The sequence below is a fragment of the Mus musculus genome, chromosome 4 (genome assembly GCF_000001635.26).
Source record: "Mus musculus strain C57BL/6J chromosome 4, GRCm38.p6 C57BL/6J".
In the NCBI taxonomy this organism is placed as follows: domain Eukaryota; kingdom Metazoa; phylum Chordata; class Mammalia; order Rodentia; family Muridae; genus Mus; species Mus musculus.
Window position 1 is genome coordinate 42,648,562 of NC_000070.6, and position 17,203 is coordinate 42,665,764.

Consider the following 17,203-nt stretch of genomic DNA (forward strand, 5'->3'; position numbering starts at 1 on the left):
AAGCACAGCCACAGGACATGCTAGCAAGGAGTTATCTTGAGACAAGCAGACCAGAACCAGGAAAGCCTCCCATGCTATGGCACGGCAGATCCCATCACCTCAGTATAAAATTCATAGTGGCTTCCCTTCTTGGACCTCTCAACTGCCATATAAGTGCAGTACAGGACAAGACACCTTATGTCCTGGGCAAGGGCAGCCTTGGGGACGTGGCTCACAGCAAACCCAGGCTTCCACTGACCCTTTCTATTTCTAGTAATAAGTCCACTTATGTAATTTTTATATAATTTTCTCAGTAGACTCAGACAAGTTGCATCCTGAACCCACTTCCCAGGTCTCTCCTCCCTCCTTCCCTCACTTCTCTGTGAACTGACCAACATCTCTCCTCAAAACTCCCTCAATCCTCAAGGAAGGGAGAGCATGGGAGAAAGGGATGCTTGGGGCTGTTTTCATCCTTGATATTCCTGAGAGCTCTGGAACACAGAAAAATGGATGAAATGCAGAAGGGTGGGAATGGCCAGGCCAGGAGGGCAGAATCTTGGCAATCAGAAATGCAAGGCACAGGGCTGAGATCTGTCTTTTAAAGAGCTTTCTTTTGACTTTGCCAGTCTGCTCCGCAGGAGTGGAGTTCAGAGGATGGCTAGGCAGGCCCAGCAGTGAGTCTGCACAGTCCTCAGTCCTCGGTGGAATCTGAGAAGTGACTTCCTCTACCCTTGCCCCGCCCCTGTGATTGTGCCCCCAGAATATGAGGGGCTGTATCTTCCCTCCTCCTCCAACCCTCACAGATCTCAGAACCATAGGGAAGAGGCAGGTATCTAGGTCTCTTTTCTGTTGCTGTCATAAAACACTGACAGAGTGAGTTAAGAGAGAAAGGGGTCTACTTTTAGCTCACAGCAGTCTGTCACAGCAGGAATGTGAAGGCAGAGGGATGTTACTCTTCACCCTGACTCCCAACCTTGAGAATGGCAATTTTTAAAGAAAATATATTTTATTTTTAATTATGAGGGGGTACATGCACATGAGGGCTAGTGCCCTTGGCAGCCAGAGGTGGGTGTCAGCTCCTCTTGGAGCTAGAGTTACAGGTGGTTGTGAGCAACCAATGTGGGTGCTGGGAACCAAATTCTGGCCCTCTACAAGAAGCTAAGCCATCTTTCCCACCATACCTCTTACTCAAACTCCTGACTGCTGTGGTTGTCAGAACTGAAACCAAGCAAGAATTAATGCTGCTACTAAGAAGTTTAAAAGGGAGCTGGAGAGATGGCTCAGCGGTTAAGAGCATTGACTGCTCTTCCAGAGGTCCTGAGTTCAATTCCCAGCAACCACATGGTGGTTCACAACCATTTGTAATGGGATCTGATGCCCTCTTCTGGTGTGTCAGCTACAATGTACTCATATACAAAAAAAAAAAAAAAAAGTTTGAAAGGGACCCTCCCCCTCAAACCAGGAAGGCAATGGGGAATCCACCCGATGAAAAATCTTGCTAACCAGCTTACTGCATTCATTTCCGACAGCTCCACCCCAAAGTTAGCCTCAGGCTTCATAGGTTTAAGAGGTGTCTTCACAATTGTTCCACTCTAGGTGTCTGTACATGAAAAAAAAATTAGGCCACTGAGCTAAGACATTTCCATACCTTAGCCTGCTCTAGGCTGTGTTCTCGCTGCTGGCCTATTCCTTCTGGTCTGAGGTCATTCAATCTGGTCTGAGGTCATTCAAGAACTGGACAAGGAAGAAAAACAATTGGCAAGGTAAAAGTCAGGCAAGTGGGGGCACTGGGTAGAGGCACAGTGAAGATGATTCCCAAAGCACTTTTACTGCTGTCTCCAGTCAAGGTCACAGTCTACCAACCTGCCTAACTCTAAAATCTGGCTCCATCCCAGAAAAGAGGGTCCTGCGTGTCTGGCATCTTAATAAACACAGACTATGCCCCTTAAGCAACAAAAAATACAGTGCCACTTTTTAACGTTACATTTTGATCCCACCTCCTCTGACGAAAACCTGGTTCCTCCCCTTCTGGGTGATATGCAAGCCCCACACATAGAATGCGAAGGTATCCCTGTGATGTAATTGTTAACGGTCCGTTTCCCGGGCTGAGCCAGGGAGGGCGGGGAGTTTAGGCTGTGCCGACCCCTGAGCCCCCCTTCAGGTGACTCCAGCCCCTCAAAATCTCCATCCAGGGCCTAAATGTCCCAGCTCCCCTGCCGCTAGACCTCCCTCTTTGGTGACTCCAAGTTCGGGTCCCTAGATAACCCTCCTCCTAACGCTTTAACTTCTAGTGATTTCCATAGCATCCATCCCATCCTGTCCCGATGTGACAATTGGCTTCCGGGGGTGGGGGCCACCTGCCTCAGTGTACCTGAGGACTATTCAGACTCGTCCTGGAAATGATGGCGAAGGGGACTTGCGACTGGGAATAAGTGTTCCTATCATGCTGTTCCACAGGAACCGTTCGGAGCCCGGACAGGTCGCGATTGAGGAGATACGAGGTGGCGCTGGAAGCGGAGGAGGAGTGAGTTGAGGCGGGAGATGCGGAGGAGGGATGTGAGGCCGGGGGTGGGGGGAAGGGGAACGTCCCGGGGCGGGCGGAGCGGGCCCTCGAGGGGCGTGGGCTGCTGCTGTCCAGCCCTTGGGGGCGGGGCTTTCTGGAGGGCTCGGTTCCAGAGGTGAGGTCTGTGGGTCAGCCCCGCCCCTCCCGGTCCGGCTCTGCCTTGTCTTTGCAGTATCTACTGGGGCTGCTTCTACTTTTTTCCTTGGCTGCGAATGTGGCGCAGGGAGCGGAGGTGAGGGGGCTGCGATCTCGTGGGGGCATGAACGAGGTTCAGTGTCGGTGGACGGATGTGGGGGAGTCCAGGCGCCCCTGCCCCGCCTCATGTCATTGTCGGGTCGCCCTACAGCTCGGCGCACCCCCGGGAGCAGAAGCTGGAGCCTCTGCGGGGCCTAATGAGCTGTTTGTCGAGCGGCCTGAGGCCTGCTCCCCAGCGCTCGGGTCGTGGTCTCCTCTGTCGCACCCCCACCGCTGCTGCACAGACAGCCGGTGCATTAAAGAGTTAAAGTCACGCCCACTGCCTCCCTGACTTTACCACCGCAGACGCCATTGGTGCTGGGAATCCCACTCCACACCTGCTGTTTCTCAACCCACAGGGCATCCCTCCCTGGTAGGAAGCCTTTCCATGTGTAGGACTCCATTGCTCCTAAGGGTCAGGCTTGTAATTACTATCAGTGACTGGCTCTCTGCCACGCCCTCCCCAAAAGCACCCACACTGAGAGTAGGCCACATCTTTCCCCCACCTATCAGTGTTCCCACAACTTCAGCTGTTACCACCTAACTCTAGCCATAACTTTGCCAGATGTCTGGAGAATCCTCTTTTCCTGGGAGTGGATATAAAACATTTTAGCCAAAGTTGAGGAGTCTGCTGTCAGTGAGAGGAAGGACCAGTTTCTAGAAGCTGTCTCCAGCAGTGTACCCCAGGAGAGTGACAAGGGTCGAGGGTCCAAGGTCCTTCCTATAGTTAAAACCCCAAACTGGCTCCCCCAGTCTGATCCCAATTTTTTGTTTGTTTTTGTATTTAATTTTTTAAGTGTGTGTGTGTGTGTTTGTAATGTGTGTGTGCCCACCACAATGCATGTGCATGCAGAGATCAGAGGGTATGACCCTTTGTGAGGGTTTTTCATCCATATGGCTTCCCGGGATGGAATTCAGGGTTTCAGGCTTGGCACCATGGCCATCCTGACAGCCCCATCACCGTTTTAAAAGTCCTTGGTATCAGCAAGAACTAGCAGTTTGCTAAGAATCCTGATACCCTAACCCCATGATTACTTTGTCCACCCAAATCACTCTGGAACCTGTTAACCCTTACAGTGGGTGTGAAGGAAGATGAGATTTTATAACTTGTTTAGGAGCCTACGGCCGGGATCTGGGACTGAGAACAAAGCAGAACAGCCCCCAGGCAGGCCCAGACGGGGCTGTTGTTAAAGCAATCCTAAGAACATCTTGGCTGTATAGATAAAAAGGTATTCAAGGACAAATGGGCCTACATTATCTAAGCTAGCACCATCTGGCTGAAATCACCCCTCAAGCTGGGGACAGGCAAGGCCATCTTATCTAAGTCCACACCATCTGGCGGGAACATCCTGTCTCTCCCTTACCTCTTGGCGCCGAGTAAAGTCACATAACTCATCTGGTTGTTAGATAAGTCCCAAGCCCACCGGAACAAAGCTCTAATGCCCCCTTTTTCTGCTGACATGTAATCTTTCTGTTAATGAATCAACCCCGTGCCTTTTGTCAAAATTCCTTGTATTCCCAACCTCTTGCTTCTTTAAAAGCCCCTAGCTTCCGAGTCTCGCGGTCGATTCCCCTGTCTCCTGCGCGAGGTACGTGTCGACCCAGAGCTCTGCCAAATAAACCTCATGCGTCTTGCAACAAGAGAGGATTCTTGTGTTCGTGGGTGTTCCCTGTTCCTGGATTAGAGCGGGATCCCTAAATTTGGGGTCCTACAGGTGAGAGTCAGACTGTCCTCATAGTGTCCACCACATAGACACACTGACTCCCATTCCAGAACAGGCACCTGAGGATTATGCTATGGAGACAGCCTGGATCCTGGCTGAGCTCAAAGCTGACTTTTAGCCTGGCACTGCCTCTGTCATAGCACACTGTGCTGGAAAAGAGGACTTGGCCTCCATATCTTTGGAGACGCCAAAATAAGGAGAGAAGGGAAGCCAGGAAAATGTTTCTGCCTTCCAAAGATCTCTGGATTGGCAAACCCAGGGGAGCTCACATGGCAAGCAGTATAGACAGGATGGTGGAGTGGGGTGAGCGGGGCAGGCGAGGTGAATGTCCTTAGAATTTCTTTTTTGGTGAAACACCCAAGCCCTGGGACAAAGATCTAGACCGGGCGTAAGAGAGAAGCTTCGGGTACCAAAACTTGAGGATGCATGGCCTCTGGCTCGTGGGTAACCTTCAAGTGTGCAAACTTTTAGCCATTCCCTCACAATTTCTGCATCGAAGACACCTTCAAATGCTTTGACTAGCCCTGGGTCCACATCTTCCCAGACTGTCATAAGACCTCTGAGAAAATGTCCAAAAGGTGCCTATGGGTCTTAACCCTGGTCAGGAGGAAGCAAGGCCTTTTCAGTTTAGCCAAAGAAACCGCTCGGAGGCAGTGGAAGTCCTATCCCAAGATCTCTACTCCAGAGGATGGCTGGCCTCAGAGCAGGAAATTCAGTCTCCAGATAAGGGATGGATTCTTGGTGTTATGACTCGGTTTATATTTTAAATCCAGAGCAGAACTTGAGAATTGAAATCCCCAGATTAGGAGCCTAGGCCATTAGCCCAATAAACACACCCCTACTCTAGGCCATTTACAACTTTCCAGAAAGCATTGACTCAAAATGAATAGGAATTTTGCATACAGATCCAGCTATACCCCAAGGCCCCACTGCAATAAATTTGGATTTCCACATTGATTCCACCGAACCATATTAGTACATACTTATTTCTGATGGAAAGAAGCATAGGGTGGGTACAGGTGTTTGGGGTTTGGGGAAATGGGTATTTCTGAAGCTGGGTTCGGAAGGGTATGTTCCTTCAAGCCCAGAATGGAAAGACGGTAGAATTTGAATCAAACGAGACGACCTAACTTTGTTCTTGAGTCCGATGTCTCCAACAAGCCAGAGACTAAGTCTGGAAGCCCCCAGCCTCCCACTGAGAAGCTGGCATCCGTGGAACAAGACTAAGCAGAAGCAAGAAGGTGAGATTTGGGAAAGGGGCTTTGTCTTCTTGGAGTTTTGTTGATTTGTTTGTTTGTTGAGGCAGGATCTCACTACGTAGCTCAGGCTGGCCCCGGAACTCACTGTGTAGACCAGGCTAGTCTCAAACTCACAGAGATCGATTTGCCTGCTGAGTACTGGGGGACAAGACATGCTACCATACATCCACCCACTTTCACCTGTTTTAACACCAGCAACCTGGCACCAAAGTACTTTTATTTCTCTCCCGCATCTGCCTCAGTTTCCCTCCTTAATGGTAAACATCTCCCTATTACCCAAGAAGAGTCTGTTTTAGGGTCCCATCAATTTCTCCTGATTAGAAACATGCAGGGCTGGGCGGAGCGGGGCGGGGCAGGGCGGGGCGGGGCGGGGCGGGGCGGGGAAGGTAGTAGGGAGGAGAAGATGAAGGCAGGTCAGTGCTGGCCTGCCTTCTGTTCCTACCCACTCACAAACTTCCATCAGACGTGTGTATGTGTACTAATATGGTTCAGCGAGATGATTGTGGAAATGCAAATGGATTCCAGTGGGGCTTTTAGGTATAACTGGATCTGTGTCATTTCTGTCCGCGAGCACACATTCATGGGCGTGACTTCATGAGTTACAGGACCAACATATGACTGTGAATGTGTGGTTATGGGTGTGAGCATAAATGACTATCAGGAGACACCACCATGAACCACGGCTGTTCTGAGCTTCTGTAACGTCAGCCCCGGATACTATTCGCTAGCTCTCTCCATTCTTCTCCGTTCAGGGCTTAGAAGCCCATGGGGAAATGGCAGTCCAGGCAGGGGATTGGGTCACTGACAACAGGCCAAGAGTTAGAGCTCAGCATCACAAGATAAGCAAAGCATCACCACCTGTGTCTGACTCACCTAGTGCCCGAGGCAAAGCACAGCTAGATAAAAGCTGGGGAGCAGGGGAGAAAGAAAGGAAGGAAGGAAGAAACCTCTAGGCTGAGTGAGCATGATGGAGGGGCTCTCCCCCGCCAGCAGCCTCCCGCTGTTACTGTTGCTTCTGAGCCCGGCTCCTGAAGCAGGTAAGTTCTCAGAGGCCATAGAATGAATGCTGAGCGAGGGGACTACAGGGAACAGGGCCCAGAAAGTTGGACCTCTAGCTATGTAATCAGAGCAGCTTGTGGGTCCAGACCTCTCTGAAGTGTGGCCCTATTGTTCTCCAGCCTTGCCTCTGCCCTCCAGCACTAGCTGCTGTACTCAGCTCTATAGACAGCCACTCCCAAGCAGGCTGCTGAGGAGGATTGTCCACATGGAACTGCAGGAGGCTGATGGGGACTGTCACCTCCAGGCTGTCGTGTGAGCTCTGCCCCCAACTTTGATACCTCTAACTCTGCCCTCAGTCCGAACCCCCAATATTCATCCCTAGCCCCTTTACTAACTCTAATACCTACCCGGATTTTCATCGGGCTTTTACCCCTAACCCCTGAACCCTACCTAAGCTCATCCCCCAAATGTGAGCCTAGCTTTGGACTTTTCCCTTCTCAGGCTTCACCTGGCTCGGCGCAGTGTCTGTGTTCATCCCCAGAACCGCAGCCTGGCTCGGTGGTTAGAACGCCAAGGGAAAAGGCTCCAAGGAACTGTACCCAGTTTAAATCTGGTACTACAAAAGAAAATGTACTCACACCCCCAACAGCAAAACTAATAAAGCAACATTAGACGACAATCTCCAAAAACTTCCGTCTCTTTTATTTCAACTCTTCACACTCCCCAGAAGGGCCAAGCCCAAGACCGCACACACTCTCCAATCATGTGTACACACATGCAGAGAACTTTTGCTCCCTGTCTCACATACACACACGATCACAGGAACACAGACTTCTGTACACATTCCTCAGGTGGACTTCCACCTCAGGACATCAGAAGTCCAGACAGCCTTCAGCCGGCAGCAAGTTTGGAGTATAGGTGTCAAAGAAAAGAGCTCAGACTTCCAGCTGAGACCTCCATCCACAGGGATCCACTGCCCCGCCTCTTTCTGCCTGTCCTTTTAACCACCCAAGTCTGACCGGGTTACAGATGAAATCAGCTGAAGTTCTCTGGGGTCCTCTGCAGGTTTGGAATTCCTAAAGGAACAGAGAGCATAACAGGAGGACTGGATCCAGACCCAACACAGGAGCCCGCTTCTGAGGGAGCCCTAACACTGAAGATAAGGCAGCAGATGAAGTTCTGGGGCCAAGGGTAGGGGTGGCAAACAAGCATGATGACCTGTGTTCAGCCCCCAGGACTCATGCAAAGGTAGAAAGACTCCCAACACATGCTATGACACGTGTGTGTGCATACACATACCATACACACACAACAGTAAGAAGATTTAATTTTTTAAATCTGGGAGAGGAGCAAGCACTGATCCAAGACATTTAAGTGGGGGAAGGGTAATATCAGTTCTGACGCCTTAAAAATGAAGGGAGCTACTATAAGTCCCAAACTTTTAAATGGGAAGAGACCCATTTCTGAGAATAGGCACTTGGGAGGAAGACCCAACTCCAGTGATTCCTGGAACCCACAAAATTAATAGGGTGTCCGGTTCTTAAGTCAGACACTCAACCAAGCACTTAGATTACCAAGTGCTACTCACCTGGAAGCTTTTCCACCGGGATCATGGGTGCCAAGAGCCCAGGTTTTTGCGGTCCTTCCTTCCCACTCCGTCTCAGCCTCAGCCTGAAGCATAAAAGAGCAGCTGTCTCCCTAATACCATGTCTCGTCCAAGAGGATTGATTAGCAAAGGAAGAGGAATCATGACAGAGAAGACAGTCGGGTGGGGAGACGTGGTTCCAAACTCCAGCAGGCTCAGCGGGCAGTCAGCAGAGGGTGGGAATGGCTGTGGTCCCTGGGCATCAAAGCGGCTGTGGGGCAGTACAGCTAAGGAACCAGTGGCACTCACTCACCAGAGCCCCAGTGCCAGGGCTCCAACAGCCAGGCCAAGGCAAGAGAAGATTCCCAGAGATGCTAACACAGCTACTTGCTCCAAGGGATCCCTGTGATCTAAAGAAAAAGGCCACATGTCCCTGGGAGAGCAATGATGCCACCTTCTGTCTAGGACTTTAGTCCTCCACATGCTCTGTCAATCCATCAGACTTACCAAGTGGCCTTGGGTCTGGCTGCAAGGAAGGCCTTGCAGGAGCCAGGCTGTCCTCCTGAGCTACTACTGCCTCTAGCTGCTGTCCATGTCCCTGGCTCCAATCAGGTATCTCATCCTGCAGGAGACCTGAAGAAAGATGAAACCCGAGAGGTGCACACAGAAGCCTCTGCCTTTCTAGGGCAGGAGCAGGGCTAGAACCTAAAGCTGAGGTAGGGGCCTAGGAGGCAGTTTCAAAGGGTGTGGCCAGCTTCTGGGGATCCGGCTTGTAGACTTGCAGACACAGGGTCTAAATGTGCAGAGGTGGAGACGTGGAGGAGAGGGACTAAAGTCAGAGGAGGGCTGCAGACCAGCAAGGCTATCGAATAGGACAGCAGTGCTGAAGGCCCCTAACAAGGGGATGTGTAAAACTGTCCAGTGGATAGTTGCTTTGGTGTGAGGGCCCCACCCTTTGTCTTTGTTTCTGTCTCTCACCAGTGCTAGGAGTACCCCAGGCCTCTGGGCTCCAGGCGCTCCAGGTGCCAGCATCCAGAAAGTCCCTGGCACTGACTCGTACCGCGTGGGGCAGCCCAGCCACAGTATCTGTTATCACTTCCTCCAAGCCAATGGGCTCCACCTGGAGGTAAAGACGGCTGTTCAGGGTGTGGTCCCAATGTAAGTAAAGAACCCGCCCAGTCGCAGCCATCGAAGAGTAGCCCTCTCCCACGCTGCCATCCCTGTCCACCTGCTAGGGAGGGTCTAGACCCCACGTTGGGTGGCTGATGGGACAAAATCTAGGTCTGGGATTTGGAAAATGGAAGCATGTAGAGGTTACTTAGAGGGCCTGTGGTGTCAGCCAGTCTGTGTTCAAAACTCTAAGTGACTTGCTGAGTGGACTGTGGGCCTCCACATCTCAGCTTCCTCGTTTGTAAATAGGGATGACTATACCTAAAAGAGATAACCTGTCAAATGTGTATTGAGGTACCCTGTAGGCAGGCAGCTCTGAATGCAAATTATAAACTAAAGGGACAGCTTCCTAGGACAGATGCCAACAAATCTTTGACATTTCTGGATGTGGAGATAAAACTATTTTCACCTAGACACAGGAGTATGGATACGAGGAGGGTCTTCTAGGTAAAAGGTATTCCCTTTCCTATAAGTTATTCTCTCCCACCCCTTCTCTTTCTTTGTGTGTGGGTGGGTGGGTTGTGTGTTGGTGTGATGTGGTGTGTGTGATGTGTGTGTGTGTGTATGTGGTGGTAGTAGTGGTAGGGTATGTGTGTATGGTGGGATGTGTCACAGCATACGTGTGGTGGTCAGAGGAAGAACGCAGGATTAAGTCTTTCTGCCTTCTGCACTGTTTGAAGACAGGTTTTTTGTTGCTCTCAGCTAGCCCATGAACTTCTAGGCATTCTCCTGTCTCTGCCTCCCCTCTTGCTGTTGGAGCACTTGGGTTACAAACTCTGCTATTTCACCTGGCTTTATGTGGACTGAGGATTCAGACTCAGGTCCCCTTGCTTATAAGTGGCTGTTCTGTAATACACTAAGCCGTTTTCCCAATCCCTCCAAGTGATTTTTAAAAAAGCCATTTCTATTTTCCACAGACAGGCTTGCATCATGGTTAGTTACCCAGGACAGGAGTCCTACCCGATACAACTCCAGCACCCAGCTCAACACCTGGGGAACACATATATAGAAAGGGAATCAGGTCTTCTGAGACCAGCCAGTGCCTAGAAGCGATGCAGAATATCTGATCTCTTAACACCAGAGACAACACTAGAAGATGAAGACCGAGACACACTGCAGACCTCACCGTGGACCAGGCTGGATGCTGTGCTGGTCGGTATTGCAACCGGAACTTGAGCAGAAAGTGGGGTTGGCGACGCCAGGAGGCAGGGTATGTCCAGCTGGCATGCAGGCGTCTTGGGTAACCAGGTACGGATTCCACCCGCAGTCCTTGGGGTGGATCGGGACGCACTAGAGACAGCCAGACACAAAGTTCAGGGTAAGTAATGGGTACTCATTCCTTCCCACAGTGTGTGTGTAAAGGTGCTTTCGTCAGATCCGTCCCAGGAAGGAGGGGAAATGTCGAATTTGATCACTCATTGAGCCTCAGGACCTGTCTGTCATTATTATAAGCAGCAATGCAAAAACAGAGTTTTGATAGCTTTGAGTGATAAGCAGATTTTTCTTTCCATCCACAGAAGATTCGCTGGCCCAAATTCCAACCTACATATACTGCCTTCTCCCCTCCCACACTCAGATCAAGAAAATAAAGGGGGGGAGGCTTTCCCTAGGTGGGGAGAGCATGAGATCGGGCTGCCTTCAGCATAGACAGGGTCCAGAAGCAGGAGTGAGCCAGGCAGCTGGGAAGGATGCATAGGTAATGATGGGAGCCTCTAGGGTACAGAGCCATCTGTGACGACTCTGTCTTTATGAAAAGGAGAGGACCAGTTGGAAGCTGGGGCAAGGTGAGTGTAAGTCTGTGCGGAGTCTCTGTGACATGGGTCTGGAAGGAGCCTGGGGTACTCACAGATGCTCTGTAATCTCACATCCAGTAGGCACGTGCTGGCACCCAGTGGGTTCACCTCGGTCACATTGATCCGGTACTCACTCCAGAACTCTGCCCCATGGACCACACATCGGGAGGCCTCCAGAGGGTCCTGTGGACACGGCCAAGGCCCGGTGGATGGACTTTCCCTAGAATAGAGGATGTCGTTTTGGGTTTTGGAAATAGGTCACAAGTTAAGAGTCCCCAGTCTCTCTGTCATGTCCTACCTCTGACTCTCAGCTCCTGGCAGCGTCTTCTTCCTGGTAAAAAGGTTACCATCTGAGGTTAGGAGGGAAAGAAGGCCCCTACCTTCTCTGAGAATTTGTCAGAACCTCCCTCCCTGCTTCCCATACCCATCTCATGTCAGCAACCCCAATTCCATAGGCACACATACCAAACACACCCACACATACCTGTAGGAAGTAAGGTAGCGGGTGGGCAAACCGCTGACCTGGCCTGGACTCCAAGTACAGGAGAAGTTTTCATAGTCTACCGCTTGGCAAGAGACTTCAGGACGTGCTGGGGGAACTGGAGACAGAGGGCACAGCTGGAGACCAAGACATCCCTAGCTCCATCCTATCCCAGAGGGCTTGCACGGATCCTAGGTCCCCTTGGGGAATCCCATGGCCCCTCACTGCCACCTTCCACTAACTCACAGCCCAGCTTCAGGGTCACCATGCCCCCTGATACACCATCCAGGGTCTGGCAGACATAAGTGCCTTCATCAGGGCTGTCCACCTGGGCCAAGACCAGTCTGTGTCCTAACCCAGAGTCAGGTCCCTGGAGCAGCCTTGAATCTCCATCCCGAAACCAGGACACTGGAGTCCTGGAGGAAAGATGAGGAGATGAGTCAGAGAGAGACGAGGTTGGGCTGTACAACTGTTCTCTGAGCACACTTGCAATCAAACCACGATTCTGTGCCTGGGGTGGTGGTGTGTAAGAATCATCCCAGGAGGCTGAAGCAGGGGGTTCATGAGTTTGGGGCCACTTGGAGCTACATAGTGAGTTCCAGATCACTCTCAAATGCCAAGATAAATAAACGAATAAAATAAAAACAAGAAAGAAAGGAGACTAAGCCCAAGCCCAAATTCCCTTCACATAGTCCCTTGTGGTCTCCCGTGGCCTTCTTTACCTTATCACCCCAACTTCCTCCTGCACAGGCCGCATTCTCTTCTTTCTGTTCCTTAGCACTGAGGTCACCCCCACCTCAGGGCATCTCCACAAGCTGCTGTCCCTGTCAGGAGCTACCCTAACCTGGCCATTGCTGCTCCTTTTTGACCAAGTTTCTTGAGTGCTTGCTGCCTGCCTTCCCCACTAAGATGAAAGCGCTTGAAGGCAAGCGTCTTGCCTTTGTCGTGTCTCAGAGCCTACGGCAGGCCCGGCACTTAGCAGGTACTTAAACATACCGGCTGGTTCACTGAGGGATGATTTTGGGTACTAAGGATCAAGCCACCGCCCACCCCTGAGGCTTTGTACAGGCCTGGCACCAATGACATCCCCAGCATTAGCAGCACTTTCTATTGAATAAATATATTTGGAGGGTTAGGACACACAAGCAAGGATTACAGCCAGAAGAAGCAAGTTTAGGAGGGAACATAGGATCTGGGCAGGGTCAGGAAAGGATGAGATGAACAGACAGGTGGACACTTACCCAGCACTCACTCCGGGGCAGCACAGCATCACGGGCCTGCCAGGTTGTCCATACTGGACCCCTATAAAAGGCGGTTATTACTTCTTTTATACCCTCTCCTATTTACGAGAACGACAGGGTGAGGAGCAGGCTGCCAAGCCCTGGGTGGGGTCATTGTGCCCAAGCATGAAGTTACACTTGGGAGCCAGAGAGGCATTTTTTTACCTGGAGGACCCCAAGCTTGGGGGCAGGGGGAGGAGGAAGACACCAGGGCTGTAGCCACGGCCACCAGGACCCTGGTCAGCCCTGAGCAGCTGCTGCTCATCTGTGGAGAAAGAGGACACTTAAGGACTTACCCTTCCATGAACTAAAGCCTGGCTTATCCCTCTCCAAAGCTGGGGCTTCCTTAAGGAAAACTGAAGTACCAAGAGAAATGAAGCTATTGAAAATGACTGAGGAATCTAACCTGAACTTCCATTTCTCGCCATATACCCAGTGTTGTATTTGTCCTTGTGTATGTGTACACACACACACACACACACACACACACACACACACACACACACACACGTTCATCCCAGTCCTGGGCTTAAGGCCCAGAACAAAAGCCAGAGGCAACAGACTGTGCTAGCACTCACCCCCCACCCCCGCAACACAACACACCATCCTTGGCGCCCACCCCTGGCACCAAAGATTGGCACCAGCTCCTCCACTCCCATTAACCCATACGATTCAGCTGCTGGGAATTCTGGCATTCACCCCTAACCTGACCAAGGCTAATTATCGCCTCTGGCCAACATACAGCAAACCTCATCACCCGCAGATAGGGAGCTGACATGATGGGCCCAAATGTCCCCCATATTCCCAACATGAGGCCCTGCCCTCCTCTAGCTGCCAAGCCTCTGGCCTAGGCCTGGCTTCTTGCTCTCATATTTGGGCCACTCAGATGGGCCTGGCTTGAAATCTTGTTGGTCTCAAGCCTGTGAGGCTGGATGGAGCTAGGGTGCAGGCTGGGGCTGCAGAATTAAGCGGATCAAGGCTTTGTGAATGGCACCATCGTCTCCCAGTCACCCATGCCAAAAGCCTGGGAGGCGTCTGCGCTTTTGAACACAATGTTCCCTCTGGGCCTGGCACACAGTAGGCGCTAATAAATGTCTGTTGGACTGAATTTAACTCAATTTTCTCTCTTGGAATTCCTCTTCTGCCTCTGCCTATTCCCTGGTCCTGGGTGTCTGTGGCAGTAAGTCTCCAGATTTTTAAATTGTCTAGGTCTTCCTAGTCACCATAGTTGAGTTTGTGGGGGAGTTGGTCCTTCCTTACCCGTCTATTTCTGACCCTAAGTGATCACAGGCTCTTCAGGAATGAAGCCATGGGAGGTGAAGGGAGAGAAGCAGTCTTGGGATAACCTCGGGCCTTCTGGGAAACATGGGCCCTATTATCAGCAGCAGGGAGTCACCGGAAGTGGACAATCCTTTGAGGACAGATGTCTCCACTGTGAAGAACAGGAGGGGGGTCAGAGCCCGCTGGGGTGGAGAGGCGATTTCCGAGTAGTGAATTAGTTTCATGCGAATTTTTGCAAAATGAAAAATTGCATCTGTGATTTTGCAAGTCTGTGTTGTGTCCCTGTTTTTGTCTTCAGGAAACACAAAGTCCCCTGATCCCAAATGTCCTTGTCCTCCCTGGCTCTCTCTACCCTCCTTCCTGTGCTCCCAGTAGCTTCATTCTCCAAACTTAACAGGCCCCAGGGTAACCATGGGGAAGGGCCTTTGGCGAGCAGACGTGTCCAGGGAGCCTGAACTCTGTGTATACCTGACATGGGGTCCTCTGGAGGGGGAAGCAAATGGAAAGATGACTCCAAGTGGCCTTCTCTACACTGAGGCACTCTGCTTTCTTTCCAGCCCCAGGGCCTTGTCCCAGTCAGGATGAAAATCTGACCTCCTATGCAGCAGCTCACTAGCAGGAGCTGGAGAGAGGGTTCAGTGGCTAAGAGCACTTACTGTTCTTGCAGATGACCCAGGTTTGGTTCTAAGCACCCACAAGGTGGCTCACAGTCATATAACTCCAGTTCTGGGGGGATCTGATGCCCTCTTCTGACCTCCACTGGCTTCTGCATGCATGTGGACGTATACATACACTCACACACGAGTACACATAGATAAGTTAGTTTTAAAAAGATCTCACTAATAGGGAAATGTTCTGTGCCCTTAACTACTCTACAACACATTCCAGACCACCATGGCCTTGGAACCAAAGGTGTTTTAGGATGTAGTTTCTGAGCCACTGCCGCCTCAGCCTGCCTCCCAGAATTCTGCTTAGTCTTCCCTGAGGTTACCAAGCCTGCATCTCATCACTAAAGGCTGAAGGGCTTTTCCAAGGCTTGTTCCCCTGTGCCTTGAAGCTTAGATTCACTTTTTACAGGTTAGGGTTTGTCCCGCTTACCCTATTACACCATGTACATATTTGGTGTATTTTAAAGGACCTACATATAAATATTGATAAATCTATTTCCAACTAGGTCTGGTGATGAAAGTTGGTGATCCCAGATACTCGGAAATCAGGGACAGGAAGATCTCAAATTCAAGGCTTGCCTGCACTAAAAAGTGAGTTCAAAGCCAGCCTGAGCAATTTGGTGAGCTCCTGTCTCAAAATAGAAAGTTAAAAAGAAGCCAGGCAAAGTGCCACACGCTTTTAATCCTAGCTTTCAGGAAGCAGAGGCAAGAGGATCTCTGAGTTCAAGGCTAGCCTCATCTACAGATCAATTTCCAGGACAGCCAGGACTACACAGAAAAATCCTATCTTAAAGAGAGAGGGGGCAGAAGGGTATAACTCCATGGTAGACATCTCCTCCAGCATAACACACACACACACACACACACACACACACACACACACACACACACAGTCTATTCCAACTGTTAGAATCACCTGTTTTATGCCTGACCCAGCATCTCCTGATGGAGGCCAAAAGAAAACCCTCACAGAGCTTTGAGGCACCAAACAGCTAACTAGACAACTCAACAGATATCACATTAGCCATTAAACTAGACATCACACTAACCATATCAGGCAAAGGAATATGGTACCATGAGAGAGGAAAGAAAGGGGCGTAGTCGGCGCCTCTCTTAGGAGACATTTAGATGTCACTTCTTGGCTGAGGGGATTGGGGTGTCAGATATGGGAATTTTACACGGGCTAACTGTACAATCATCTTCATTTTCTTTTTAAAGTATCCATCTTTCTTGATTAGAATGTGAGCCCTAAGAGGGTGGGAACTTAAAACAAGTTTGAGGCAAATTGTAAACAGCAAAGTGCACGAAATTTAAGGGTATATAGTTCAAATTACAGGTTCGGCTTCAGTCTCGCTTGTCCCGAAGTTTCCTAGAAATGAAATAGGTCGGTGTGTCCTCAGAGCCCCTACCCCTCCCTCCCTCTCCCTCAGCGTTTTGTCTGAGCTTTACCATGTCGGTATGCCGGCTGCAACTGGCTATTTTACATTGCTGTGACCATGTCGCTATTTATCTATCTGGGTTATTCCTAACTGAAAATATAATTAACAAAGCGCTCCTGATCTGTTCTTTGAGGTATGCATTTGTAAGTAGAATTGCCAGGTCCTGGGATCTATGTATGTTCATCTTAGTGGACCCTGCTATTTCCTAAGCTGTTGTACCGAGTTACACGTGTGTGAACCATGCATGGAAGCTAACCCTTCTACAGCTTTCTGAAGCAGCGTCTGGCTCACTGCTGTACTTACACCAATGCCTGGCACACAGTACAGTGCCTGGCACACAGTAGGGCACACACACACACTTAAGAACAAGAGGTGCCATCACCACTGCCTGGCTGCGGCGTCGACCTGCTGAGTGATTCTGGCAGATGTCTGCCTGGCTTCAGGATCATTCCCTATCTGTAGCACAGCAACCGATACCAAGGGCCCTGCTGGCCACTGCCAGCTGGGTGCCGTGAAAACTAGCCACCTGCTCACTCACTTGTCTCACTCGTATTGCTTAAGGATGGCACCTACTGTGCGCCAGCACGCAGAGGGTGTGATCTGTGACATTCCACTTACGGCCTCTTTCGGGTCAGCCAAGGCCAGGGTCACTAGCTATCTCGTCCCCAACTCGTCTTGCAAGGAGCTCGCTTCTCCTCCCTGTCCAGCCCTGACCCCAGGCGGGGGGGAAGGGGTCTGGACTGAGTCT

General features: G+C 50.7%; 2 protein-coding genes and 1 pseudogene across 13 annotated transcripts in view; 1 reads left to right on the top strand and 2 right to left on the bottom strand.

Moving 5' to 3' along the window:
- The window catches only part of Ccl19-ps2 (chemokine (C-C motif) ligand 19, pseudogene 2), an 82,982-nt pseudogene extending 80,475 nt beyond the window's left edge, over positions 1–2,507 (bottom strand). Inside the window, exons 1-2 of the transcript NR_169015.1 lie at positions 2,351–2,507; positions 1,628–1,713 (exon numbers count right to left, since the gene is read on the bottom strand). The product of NR_169015.1 is annotated as a chemokine (C-C motif) ligand 19, pseudogene 2, transcript variant 1 (transcript). The remainder of the gene's footprint in view (positions 1–1,627; positions 1,714–2,350) is intronic.
- On the top strand, positions 2,002–7,447 carry Ccl27b (chemokine (C-C motif) ligand 27b). 10 transcript variants are annotated; one of them, XR_003954854.1, is made up of 7 exons: positions 2,002–2,044; positions 2,437–2,503; positions 2,715–2,774; positions 2,889–3,856; positions 4,492–5,741; positions 6,938–7,070; positions 7,260–7,437. XR_003954854.1 is itself a non-coding variant. In NM_001384260.1 (6 exons), exons 1-6 carry the CDS (start codon positions 2,017–2,019, stop codon positions 7,414–7,416), a joined length of 543 nt encoding a protein of 180 aa, NP_001371189.1. In that variant the 5' UTR covers positions 2,002–2,016; the 3' UTR covers positions 7,417–7,447. The 10 variants fall into 10 exon arrangements, 9 of the variants coding, with proteins under 9 accessions (NP_001371189.1, NP_001371188.1, NP_001186890.1 ...); NM_001384260.1 differs by lacking the exon at positions 2,889–3,856 and having other exon boundaries at positions 5,644–5,741; positions 7,260–7,447; NM_001199961.1 differs by lacking the exon at positions 2,889–3,856 and having other exon boundaries at positions 2,043–2,140; positions 5,644–5,741; positions 7,260–7,444.
- Il11ra2 (interleukin 11 receptor, alpha chain 2) lies at positions 6,714–17,202 on the bottom strand. 2 transcript variants are annotated; one of them, NM_010550.3, is made up of 14 exons: positions 17,074–17,202; positions 14,328–14,499; positions 13,233–13,332; positions 13,029–13,089; positions 12,034–12,203; positions 11,791–11,905; positions 11,605–11,637; positions 11,360–11,526; positions 10,640–10,803; positions 9,322–9,463; positions 8,851–8,976; positions 8,657–8,753; positions 8,347–8,429; positions 6,714–7,834 (listed from the first exon to the last, which is right to left on the bottom strand). In NM_010550.3, exons 3-14 carry the CDS (start codon positions 13,330–13,332, stop codon positions 7,794–7,796), a joined length of 1,299 nt encoding a protein of 432 aa, NP_034680.3. In that variant the 5' UTR covers positions 14,328–14,499; positions 17,074–17,202; the 3' UTR covers positions 6,714–7,793. The 2 variants fall into 2 exon arrangements, with proteins under 2 accessions (NP_034680.3, XP_006537688.2); XM_006537625.2 differs by lacking the exons at positions 14,328–14,499; positions 17,074–17,202 and adding an exon at positions 13,810–13,860 and having other exon boundaries at positions 7,440–7,834.
- Between the last annotated feature and the right edge of the window lies 1 nt (position 17,203).